The 12,975-nt window shown below is 45.8% G+C and overlaps 1 protein-coding gene across 1 annotated transcript in view; it reads right to left on the bottom strand.

Moving 5' to 3' along the window:
- Window positions 1–1,043: 1,043 nt before the first annotated feature.
- The window catches only part of LOC145350506 (basement membrane-specific heparan sulfate proteoglycan core protein-like), a 119,139-nt gene continuing 107,207 nt past the window's right edge, over window positions 1,044–12,975 (bottom strand). Inside the window, exon 13 of the mRNA XM_080199703.1 lies at window positions 1,044–1,063. Coding sequence (XP_080055829.1) covers window positions 1,044–1,063 — 20 coding nt within the window. The remainder of the gene's footprint in view (window positions 1,064–12,975) is intronic.

Here is a 12,975-nt window from a genome sequence, read left to right as displayed (position 1 = left end):
TCATGGTCACCAGTAGATTCTTAATTCCAGATATTTATTGAATTCAAATTGGTGAGTAGGGTGGTGCTGATGGAAAGGATAGACAGAGCAGGGTTCAGGGTCCAGGATTCCTGGTATAATCCAGGGATGACTGCACCACTCCACCCTGCCTCCCTCCGCCTCCCACTCCACCCTGCCTCCCTCCGCCTCCCACTCCACCCTGCCTCCCTCCGCCCTCCCACTCCACCCTGCCTCCCTCCACCCTCCCACTCCACCCTGCCTCCCTCCGCCTCCCACTCCACCCTGCCTCCCTCCGCCTCCCACTCCACCCTGCCTCCCTCCGCCTCCCACTCCACCCTGCCTCCCTCCACCCTCCCACTCCACCCTGCCTCCCTCTGCCCTCCCACTCCGCCCTGCCTGCCTACCCTCCCCACTCCACTCTGCCTCCCTCCACCCTCCCACTCCACCCTGCCTGCCTACCCTCCCCACTCCACCCTGCCTCCCTCCACCCTCCCACTCCGCCCTGCCTCCCTCCTCCCTTTCCACCCTGTCCCCTCCTTCTCCACCCTGGCTTCATGTCCCCTCCCTCCCCACCTTGCCTCCCTCACCCCTCCCTCTGCACCGTGCCTCTCCCTTCCTCTCCACCCGTCCCTCCCTCCCTCTTCACCCTGCCCCACTCCAGAGCTAAGTGTGATTATTTTGTGCCTTCCTTTATTGGTGGGAAATCCCTACAGCAACCAATGAAATTGAGGCTGGGTGTGAAATGTCCACTAAGTGGTCAGTAATTGGTTGTTTCAGGGCCTCAATTGTGAAAGGCTGAGTGGCCTGTCTGAGGCCTTGTCTGCTCCAGAGGTGGGAGTGGGCCAGAACACAACAGGAAGCCCCTTTGTCCATTCTCACACTCACCCCTCATCTAAAACCCTGCAAACGGGTAGTGCCAGGGTCGAGCCCTGGCTGTCATGACTATACCCTGTTGGTTGGTTGGTTGAAGATGTAGGAACAGATCTTAAAAAGTGTGAGAGAAATAATTGAAAATTTCTGGCGATGATTTCTAAATACAACCCCTACTGCTGACCAGCCGAGACTAATAAACAAATTGAAAAACAAACTTAGCCAATCATACAGAACAGTTTCTCTCCAAAATAATTATCAGCATATAATATCTACCACCACAAAATTAAGGTTTTAATATCAAATTGTCCAAAAAAAACTCAGAAATGTGAATAAATGTATCCAATGTATTTTTATTATGGAGTGTGAATACTTCGTTTTCTAATGTAATGATGCTGTGCCTTTAAGAAATGCTCCTTGTAAAGGGTATGTTTAAAATTCAGCTCTGTTTTATGTGGTGCCGATTTGTCTGGGCAAGAGGGAGCTCCATGTTGAGAATGCAGAATAATGATTAATTGTAACTAATGGTGTGTTTGTCGAATCAGAATTAATGCATTTGCATTTACTTAGATTTCTCTTGGGGTTTCAAAATAGGTTTTTATTAGGTTGCTTGTCAAGAGGCAAAATCTTGTGCCAATGGGAAGGGCTATGCTTGCAGGAAAGATACACAGTTTCTCTTTTATTTTAAAACAGCTAGTTTCTGTATGGTCCTGGAGGAAGCAAGACAACTCTCTCTGTCTCTCTCTGTCTCTCTCGCTGGAGGCTGCTGTTTGAGAGTGTCAGAAGACAGGTGTTTCTTTCTGTCTCTTTCTCTCCAGGGGTGTTCAAAAGGCTTCAGTACTACAAACAACATGAGGTTTGCTAACTGATTTTAAAGAGAGGTTTTACATCTATCAGAGAATATTGCTTTATTTGGAACTCATAGGAATAGGTTAGCAGTTAAGAATTGTGTCTTTTCAAGTTGAAGTATTGTTCAAATGGTAAATGTTAAACTGCTTAATTTGTTATAGATAAACTGTGTTGTAAAATAAAATTTCTTTTAATGAAAGCTTCCTAGTGGGTCAGTAGAATCACACCTGGAGTGAAACACCTTATCCTCATACCAGTGGCAAAAATAACAATAAGTTGGGATCAAACCTAACATCATAATTTACTTGGGGCTTCTGAGCCATACACTAATACTATCCTAGTTAACCTCTGACCTGTGATACTGGGCCCACTGCAGTCTGTATACTGACAGTATTCCCAAGGTTCTGAAAGGAACCATTAATGGGTGACAATGGAATGACGGACATAACACAAACTGGATGAGTGTGTGACTTGAACTGAACCTGGGACTGAAAAGGTTCTGACAATGTTCCTGCTGTTGTGCTAAAAAAAACCAGGAGAGGGCAGCACACTCCAAGTAATCTGATCCTGTGGATCTCACAGCAGAGTGTGTGCTGGTGGGGGTGGAAATGACAAATCCTCCCCACGCACCCCCCTCCCCCCACCACCACCCGCACCCCCCCCCCCCACCCCCACCGGCCCCCTGCCGTGAACAGTGTTGAGCTTCTCCAATGTTACACCGTAAGACATAGGAGGAGAATGAGGCCACTCAGCCCATCGAGTCTGCTCCGCCATTCAATCATGGCTGATATTTTTCTCATCCCCATTCTCCTGCCTTTTCCCGTTAACCCCTGACCCTCTTATTAATCAAGAACCTATCTATCTCTGTCTCAAAGACACTCAATGATCTGGCGTCCACAGCCTTCTGCGGCAAAGATTTCCACAGATTCACCACCCTCTGGCTGAAGAAATTCCTCCTCATCTCTGTTTTAATGGATCGTTCCTTTAACCCGAGGTTGTGCCCTCTGGTTCCAGTTTTTCCTACTAGTGGAAACACCCTCTCCACATCCACTTTATCAGTCTGTTGCTGCAGACTGACCCACCCAGGCAAGGAGGGAGTCTTCAGGTCCACAACTAATATACCTTTCAGCTTGTTCAGAAGCTTTGAGGTGAACCAGTTATCACAGAATGTCCAACATCTTCCCCGCTGTTGTAGCCACAGCAACGGTATGTTTGTTCCAGATCAACCTCTGCTCACAGGTGACCCAGGATGGCTCTCCCAGAGTGCTAGTGTCCTTGGAGATCAAGTCAGACAGTAACTGGAGTTACTTTAAGGTACAAATGTTAGCTGCCACTTTGGCCAATGAATGTTAAGCAGATCTAACTGCAGATTCACTGATTGGAGAGCTGTAAATGGAGGGCCACTCAGTCGAAGGAACAATGCTCCAAAAGGTCGTGATTCCAAATAAACCTGTTGCACTTTAACCTAGTGTTGTGAGACTTCTGACTGTGAATGGAGAGGAATGTGAAATCATCAGCAAATACCCTCCTCGCTGTTACTCGGACAGAGTGAAGGTGATCCGTGAAGCAGCTGAGGATGGTTGAGGTGAGGACACTGCCCTGAGGATTTTGGTAATTCGCTCTACGATCACATCTGAATCCCGTTTGTCAAGAATCCCTTGGCCCCACTATCAATCACCAACACCAGTCTGGCTCAGGAATCTCCACTGAGCCCTGGCCACAAACCACAGCAATGAGCCTCATTCAAACTCCTTCCCGTGGGCCCAGGAGTAGATATTTGAACGCAGGCTAATCCAGACCCCCAACACTCTCTTCACAATTCACACCTACTCCCATTGGAAAAGGTTAATCACTGACCAGTGGTCAGCAATTGTTAGTTCTCGATATTGCAAATCAAAACCAGCATGACAAACATTTCACTTAACAAGAGGAATTTATAAAGGCAATGTGCTTTTAGGAGTTACATGGTTGCAGCAATATTCATACAGAAAAGATTCGAAGGAGAATTATCAGCTTCATTTTGTGTGTACAACACTTCACCACAATATTCACATATCAGCAATTCAGTCCATCCAATAATATCAGGGTCTAGGAGGCTCTGTCTGTCCAGTAATATCAGGGTTCGGGCTATCTGATCTTGCAGGAATATTGGTGCGGGAGACTGAACCTGTCAAAATGTGCAGGAAATGCAGAGATGTTTGTGATCGGGTGGAGAGTTTCCTGCCTGCTGCTTGTGCCAGTGATGACTTTGTCTTGTAGTTTTGCTTTCAGTTGTGAATGTGCTTCACAGCGGAGTACTCTGTGGCACAGAACAGCGCTGTAATATTCACACTCTGGGTGGAGATGCAGTTTAGATTTTTCAAACATGGATTTCCCATCTGACTTTTTTATGGAAGATTTCACGGATGGACAAGATCGATCGATTCATTCCCTAAATAAACAGAACTTGCTCTAGCAATAACACAAAGAATTTGGCCAAAATCAGAAGGTATGCTGGGAAGCTTGATAATTATTTCTCCAGATTGCGGAAGTGAAAGAATTGTTTGAGAAACTTCTAGTTTTGGAATAATTTCTCTTAAGGGACAAGTTCAGAGCAGTGAGTGATTAACACTTGGTCTCCCAGAAGGACTCATGATCCTTGATTCTGAATTCCACCCCTGGGGAAGTTCATAAAACTCTCGTGTCTCAATATCAATAAACCAATCATTTTCATTCTTGCTTCCCGTATCCCAAAGCCCGGGGAGCAGTGGGAGGACACACAGGGAGTTTGGATTGGGGAAAAGGGGACAGAACCAGTGTCTCAGACAAGTTGGAATTCTTGGCCATGTAAGGAAGGTCGAGGCAGGAATAATGTCAGCATTTGAGATTAGATTTGAGGGGGAGGTGATGGAAAAGGAAACTGAAGAAGTGTGGGAACAGGGTGGGTAAACATGATTGGATTGTTTCCTTGTGGGGAGGGTAATGGCTGAAGGAGGCTGCTTACACAGAGTGTCCATTCGAACTGTTCTCACTTGGTCTGAGCATCATGAGGGACTGTGCAGCTAGCGAGACACAGGCATGAAACCAGCGCTCTGATCGAGTTCAGTAGGTGGGCTCGGTGGGGAATTATCCAGCACTTATATCCTGAGGGTGATGTTTCGTACTTTAACTGTTCAAACCTTCCTGACTCTCAGCAGCAGTTAGGTGCCTGTTGGTCAGTGCTGGAGTCAGTGTGATGCTGTGACAGTTGGAGATGACTGGCACCAGTTGAGTGTCTGGACATGTGTGGCTCTCATCAGTAGCAGGTCACTCCCCGTGAACTGTACGCTACAAGGGAAAAGTTACTCCTCACTAAAAGCAGCAAGTTATAAAATAGTGCCCCTGTCCAGTTACAGCAACAGACACAAGATGAATCATATTTACCTTGGTGTGGAGTTCCCTGCTGAACAGAACCTCTTTTTCACAAGATAACCTGTGAGCAGAGCAATGCAGAACAAGACAACCAAGGACAGAATGATAGCCAGGCTGAACACAACGGGATCTGAAATCCAGGGATTATTGTCGGATGATTCTTCTGTAAAATATCAGAATGTTACACACACTACAGCTTCAGTTTGAGTAATGTACATCGACCGGAATGGAAATAAAATCAGACAGAACCTGTTTCTGTCAGTTTCTCCTGAACACATTCGGGTAAAATTGTCCCTTTCATACGGGGCAAGTTAACAGCCTGGAATGAAAGGCCAGTGCCACAGAATGGCTTCTTCCTCTAACATTGTTGCCTTTTTTTATGGATCTGAAACAAGTCCAAAGATCAGTCGTACAGCAGGGCAGAGACCCCTGATCCAATGGCAGTTTGCACCAATACCAAAGAATCGCAGGGGAACATTCAAAAAAATCCCAGAACTTCCAAACGCTTGTTTGTGTGAAGTTGGGAGGATGAGGAATGATCCGCCTTCCCCTGCCTGTCCACACTCACCAAACCTCACTCACTCAGCAACCATCTCTCCAGTGCTGCACCCAGAGGGATGTGGATGCTCCATTGTTAAATACATTTAAGGCTGGAATAGAGAGATTTTGCTCTGTCGGGGAATTCAGAGATACGGTGGCAGAGAGACGGGGTTTAACTGGAGTTGGCAGACGCACCTCTGCAATTTCAACCCCAGGAATTAAACTTGAAGTTGGGTACATTTCTTCCATCGACACTGTGCTGAAGTTAGTATTGATTTGGAACCTACATTGTCTGTCTAAAATATAACAAAAGGATGCTGATGCTATCTAAAGGTCGGTGTAATGGAAAAAAGGCCCAGATAGAGTGGACGTGGTGAGGATGTTTCTACTGGTGGGAGAGACTGGAACTCGAGGGCACAACCTCAGAGTGAAGGAACACTCCTTTAAAACTGAGATGAGAAGGAATTTCTTCAGCCAGAGAGTGGGGAATCTGTGGAACTCATTGCCACACAGGGTTGTGGAGGCCAGGTCATTGAGTGTCTTTAACACAGAAATAGACAGGTTTTTGATCAGTAAGGGGATCCGAGGTTATGGGGAGAAAGCAGGAGAATGGGGATAAAAATCCTATCAGCCATGATTATACAGGAAAGCAGACTCGATGGGCCGAGTGGCCTAATTCTGCTCCTATATCTGATGGTCTTATGGCCGTACGGTGAGCAGGCAGCGAATGGAGTTGCAGCCCAAGATCAGCCATCATTTGTAGTGGAGTTCCCCAGGGCTGAGTGCTGGGATCTTGCTTTTCCTCAGATACATGAATGACCGAGCCCTTAGCGTACAGAGCACAATTTCAACATTTATGGGTGATCTGAAACTTGAGAATATTGGAAACTGTGAGGAATATCGTTTGGAAATTCAATAGGACAGAGACAAAATGTTAGAGTGGGCAGACAGGTGGCAGATAAAGTTTGACACGGAGAAATGTGAGGAGATACATGTCGGTGGGAAGAACATAAAGAGACAATGTAAATAAGGGTTACAAATCTAAAGGGGACGCAGAAACAGAGGCAGCTGAGTGTGTGAATGTATAATTCATTGAAGCTAACAGGACAGGTGGAGAGAGCAGTTAATAAAGCACACAGTCTCCTGGGCTTTGGAGAAGGATTGTAGAAATTAGGACTGATTTCCATGGGGAAGTGAAGGTGGAGAGGAGATTTGAACCATAGAACCACAGAACACTACAGCCCTTCTTGGCTGTGCCAAATCATTTTTCTGCCTAGTCCCACTAACCTGTACCTGGACCATATCCCTCCACACCCCTCTCACCCATGTAACTGTCCAAGTTTTTCTTAAATGTTAAAAGTGACCCCGCATTTATCACTTCATCTGGCAGCTCATTCCACACTCCCACCACTCTCTGTGTGAAGATGCCCCCCTAATATTCCCTTTAAACTTTCCCCCCTTCACCCTTAACCCATGCCCTCTAGTTTTTTTTCCTCCCCTAGCCTCAGTGGAAAAAGCCTGCTTGCATTCACTCTATCTATACCCATCATCATTTTATATGCCTTATCAAATCTCCCCTCATTCTTCTACGCTCCAGGTAATAAAGTCCTAACCTATTCAACCTTTCTCTGTAACTCAGTTTCTCAAGTCCCGGCAACATCCTTGTGAACCTTCTCTGCGCTCTTTCAATCTTATTAATATCCTTCCTGTAATTAGGAGACCAAAACTGCACACAATGCTCTAAATTCAGCCTCACCAATGTCTTATACAACCTCACCCTAGCATTCCAACTCTTATACTCAATCCTCTGATTTATAAAGGCTAATGTTCCAAAAGCACTCTTTATGACCCCCATCTACCTGTGATGTCACTTTTAGGGAATCATAAGAACATAAGAACATAATTATCTTGAGGCTGTGCCCCCTAGTCCTACTGTCTTTTTTGAGCGGGAAGAGTCTTTCCACCTCTATCCTATCCATCCCATTCATCATCTTATACGTCTCAATGAGATCTCCCCGCATTCTTCTAAACTCTAACGAGTTTATTCAGTTTATTCAGCCTCTCCTCATAGCTCAACCCCCTCAACTCCGGTATCAGCCTAGTAAACCTCCTCTGCACTCCCTCCAAGGCCAAAATATCTTTGCGCAGGTGCAAATCATGTACCTGTATTCCCAGATCCCTCCGTTCTACTACACTCCTCAGTGTCCTCCCATTTACCTTGTATGTTCTAGCTTGGTTTGTCCTTCCAAAGTGTAATACCTCACACTTGTCTGCATTAAAATCCCTCTACCATTTTTATCCCATTTTTCTAGCTGGTCCAAATCCCTCTGCATCTTTGAAAACCTTCCTCACTGTCCACTACATCTCCAACTGTTGTATCATCAGCAAATTTGCTGATCCAATTTATCCCATTATCATCCAGATCATTGGTATAGATGACAAACAGCAATGGACCCAGCCCTGATCCCTCTGGCACACCACTAGTCACAGGTGTCCACTTAGAGAAGCAATCCTCCACTACCACTCGCCGGCTTCTTCCATTGAGCCAATATCTAATCTAATTTACTACCTCTCCATGTATACCTAGTGACTGAACCTTCCTGACTAACCTCCCATGCGGGACCTTGTCAAAGGCCTTACTGAAGTCCATGTAAACAACATCCACTGCCTTCCCTTCATCCACTTTCCTGGTAACCTCCTCAAAAAACTCCAATAGATTGATGAAACATGACCTACCACGCACAAAACCATGTTGACTCTCCCTAATAAGTCCCTGTCCATCCAAGTATTGGAACATAGAACATAGAGCAGAGAAAAACTACAGCACAAACAGGCCCTTTGGCCCACAAGTTGCGCAGAACATATCCCATATTTGTAGATCCTATCTCTTAGTACTCCTTCCAATAATTTTCCCGCAACTGACGTCAAATTTACCAGCCTATAATTTCTCGGATTACTTTTTGAGCCTTTTTTAAACAATGGAACAACATGAGCTATCCTCCAATCATCCGGCACCTCATCCGTGGACACCGACATTTTAAATATATCTGCCAGATCCCTGCAATTTCAACACTCGTCTCCTTCAAGGTCTGAGGGAATACCCTGTCCGATCCTGGGGATTTATCTACTCTGATTTGCCTCAAGACAGTAAGCACTTCCTCCCCTTTAATCTGTAGAGGTTTCATGACCTCCCTACTTGTTTCCCTTATTTCCGTAGACTCCATGCAAGTTTCCTCAGCAAATATGGATGCAAAAAACCCATTTAGCATCTCCCCCATTTCTTTTGGTTCCATACAATGCTGAACACTCTGATCTTCAAGAGGACCAATTTTATCCCTTACTATCCTTTTGCTGTTAATATACCTGTAGAAGCTCTTAGGATTACCCTTCACCTTGACTGCCAAAGCACCCTTATGTTTTCTTTTAACCCTCCTGATTTCCTTCATAAATAGTTTCTTGCATTTTTTAAACTCCTCGAGTATCTTATTTGTTCCCTGTTGCCGATCCATGTCACACATCTCTCTCTTCTTCATCAGAGTTCCAATATCCATCGAGAACCAAGGTTCCTTACTCTTATTTACTTTGCCTTTAATCCTGACAGGAACATACAAACTCTGCACTCTCAAAATTTCTCCTTTGAACGCCTCCCACTTACCAATCATATCCTTGCCAGAGAACAGCCTGTCCCAATCCACTCTTTTTAGATCCTTTCTCATTTCTTCAAATTTGACACATTCAAAATCACTGGAGGCCTGACAGAGAGATCAGGAGAAACTGCTCCCATTGTGAAAGGATCGAGAACCACAGGGAATCAAAATAAAGTAATTTATCAAAGCAAAATTACGAAAAACATTTTCACACAGCACGTGGTTAGAATCTGGAATGCACTGTCTGAGAGTGTGGTGGAGACAGATTCACACAGAGAGTGGTTAGGATCCGGAATGCACTGTTTGAGAGTGTGGTGGAGACAGGTTCACACAGCGAGTGGTTTGGGTCCGGAATGCACTGTCTGAGAGTGTGGTGGAGACAGATTCACACAGCGAGTGGTTAGGATCCGGAATGCACTGTCTGAGAGTGTGGTGGAGACAGACTCACACAGCGAGTGGTTAGGATCTGGAATGCACTGTCTGAGAGTGTGGTGGAGACAGGTTCACACAAGTGAGTGATTTGGGTCCAGGACAGATAGTGAGATTTTACAAGCCCTCCTTCTTGCCTTCAAACAACCACACAACCTCAAACAGACCATTATCCGCAGCAAACTACTCAGCCTTCAGGAGAACAGTGACCACGACACCACACAACCCTGCCACAGCAACCTCTGCAAGACATGCTGGATGCTCGACATGGATGCCATCATCTCACGTGAGAACACAATCCACCAGGTACACGATATATACACTTGCAACTCAGACAATGTTGTCTCCCTGATCAGCTGCAGGAAAGGATGTCCCAAGGCATGGTACATTGGGGGGACCATGCAGACGCTACGACAACAGATGAATGAACACCGCTCGACAATCACCAAGCAAGACTGTTCTCTCCCTGTCGACGGACGCTTCAGCGGTCACGGGCATTCGGCCTCTGATCTTCGTGTAAGCGTTCTCCAAGGTGGCCTTCATGACACACGAAAAAGCAGAATTGCTGAGCAGAGACTGATAGCCAAGTTCCGCACACATCAGCACGGTCTCAACCAGGACCTTGGGTTCATGTCACTCTATCTGTAACCCCCACAACTTGCTTGGGTTTGCAAAATAACGATAACTGTCCTGATGGAGACATCTCTTTAACCTGTGCTTGGCCCAATCTCCACTCACATTGTCAGTGACTTTAAGACTTGTTTACCTGTAAAGACTCACATTCCAACCATTAGTTTGCAAATTGAATTTGTGTCTTTATATACCCTGTTTATGAACAGAACCCTCACTTTCCTAATGAAAGAGCAGCAATCTGAAAGCTGGAGGCTGTGCCACCAAATAAACCTGTTGGACTTTAACCTGGTGTTATCTAAAGTGGGGGAATGTTCAGGGTGACAGGGAGAAGGCAGGGGAATGGCGCAAGGTGAGTGGAGTATTCAGTGCACATTCCCACCCACAGAAAACAAACTATCGAACGGATAAACTTCACAATCTTCACAGCTGATTATTGGAAACACTCAAGTTATTGTTTAAAAAGACGAATGAAAGGTGAAAGTAAAGGAATAAAGTTTAAAATTTCCTGTATAATAATTACAGTGTGACCACACACGGGCTGATTTACTGCTGCTAATCCTCTTCTTTACCCCATCCTATCAATCTGGCCTGGATTTTCCCCTTCTGGGAATGTTGGGAATTGGTAAAAAGAGACACAGGGATCCGGAACTTATCCCTCCATTATCAACCTGTCCTGCCCCCTTCAGCGATCTGTGGAAATTCATTCCAAGATCCCACTCTTCTTTATAACCCTCAAGCCTCCTCCATGCCCCATCATATCCCTCCAGACCCTCATGCTTGCTGCAACTCCATGCCCCTTCCATTGCCCCATGGATGCTCCACACCCACTCTCCCAGTATTCTCCACGCATAGAAGCAATGTGCTACAAGCACGTCTGGGAAATCATTGAAATGTTTCTGAAACTGACACAATGAGAAAAGAGGCTTTGAAATTCTGCTTCAGAGAAAAAAAAAGTATTCATCTTACAACCTCAGAAAAGTGTCAAATAAATATTGGCATTCGTGGTGTCAATGGATAAAGTTTTATTTCTTGTCAGGCATCTTAACTGTGTTCAAGTATACAAACAGGCATTGAAAAACAACAAAGAAGGAAACTTCCTGAAGCTTCCGAAATGCCTGACAGAAATAGGAGCACTTTGCTCCGAACCATGTTAATACTATGTAATTGACGAGCTCCACAGTCAGTTTGGAATTCAGCCAAGCATTCATAATCGTTCCATCGGATAACCCCATCAACAGTAGCATATTGAACAGATAGACAGACAGTTGCTTCTGGAGATGAAATGGCCTGGCACTTGGCTGTGCTCCTTCTACAGATCCCAGCCTCAACTGTCTTTCCTAGGATGTGGTCATTGTTGCCTTGGCGAATGCATGTCCATCAACCCTAAGACTCTCCCTATTCCTGGTACCCAGCAGTGTGCCAAGCTCAAAACCTCACCCATTCCTCCTCCCTGATCGCAGCCTCCAGTTCTTCACAGCTCATTTCTCATGTCCTACATCATATTCCCAGAAACCCCTAATTCCCTGAATCCCACCCTGCTCACTGCTTTCCTCACCTTTTCCTCTTCACCCACAGTCATACCCAGCACAAAGGAAGATGGTTGGAGGCCAATCATCTCAGCTCCAGGACATCACTGCAGGAGTTCCTCAGGGTAGTGTCCTCGGCCCAACCATCTTCAGCTGCTTCATCAATCACCTTCCCTCCATCATAAGGTCAGGAGTGGGGATGTTCATTAATGATTGGACCATTCATTACTCCTCCATTACTGAAGCAGCCTGTTCCTGCACACAGCAAGACCTGGACAACATTCAGACTTGGGCTGATATGTGGAAGGTAACATTTCCCCACACAAGTGCCAGGCAATGAACATCTCCAACAACACAGGATCTAACCATTGCCCCTTCACATTCAATGGCATTTCCATCACTCAATCCCCCACTGTCAACATCCTGGGGGTTACCATTGACCAGAAACTGAACTGGACTAGCCCTGTAAAAGCTATGGTTACAAGAGCAGGTCAGAGACTGGGAATCCTGCAGAGGGTAACTCACCTCCTGACTCCCCAAAGCCTGTCCACCACCTACAAGGTACAAGTCAGGAATGTAATGGAATACTCTCCACTTGCCTGGGTGAGTGCAGCTCCAATAACACTCAAGAAGCTTGACACAATCAAGAACAAAGCCAATGTGTTTGATTGGGACACCACCCATCACATCAAACATTCACTTCCAACACCATGGACACACAGTGACAGCCGTGTGTACCATCTACAAGATGCACTGCAGCAACTCACCAAGGCTCCTTTAACAGAACCTTCGAAACCCAGAACCTCCACCATTTCTGCACTCTGTGACTCTACAACTTGATGACTTCGACTCTAAAAGGACAAGGGCAGCAGGCAAATGGGGAACATCACCACCTGGAGGCTTCTCTCCCAGTCACTCACCATCCTGACTTGGAAATATATCACCGTTCCTTCACTGTCACTGGGTCAGAATCCTGGAATTTCCCATGCTAACAGCACTGTGGATGTACCTACACCACATGGGCTGCAACAGATCAAGAGGTTGTTTCATCACCACCTTCTGAAGGGTAACTAGGGATGGACCCTAACCAG

This window comes from Carcharhinus amblyrhynchos, chromosome 12 (assembly GCF_965287045.1).
Source record: "Carcharhinus amblyrhynchos chromosome 12, sCarAmb.v2.hapA, whole genome shotgun sequence".
Lineage (NCBI taxonomy): Eukaryota > Metazoa > Chordata > Chondrichthyes > Carcharhiniformes > Carcharhinidae > Carcharhinus > Carcharhinus amblyrhynchos.
This window is presented reverse-complemented; position numbering and strand designations above follow the sequence as displayed.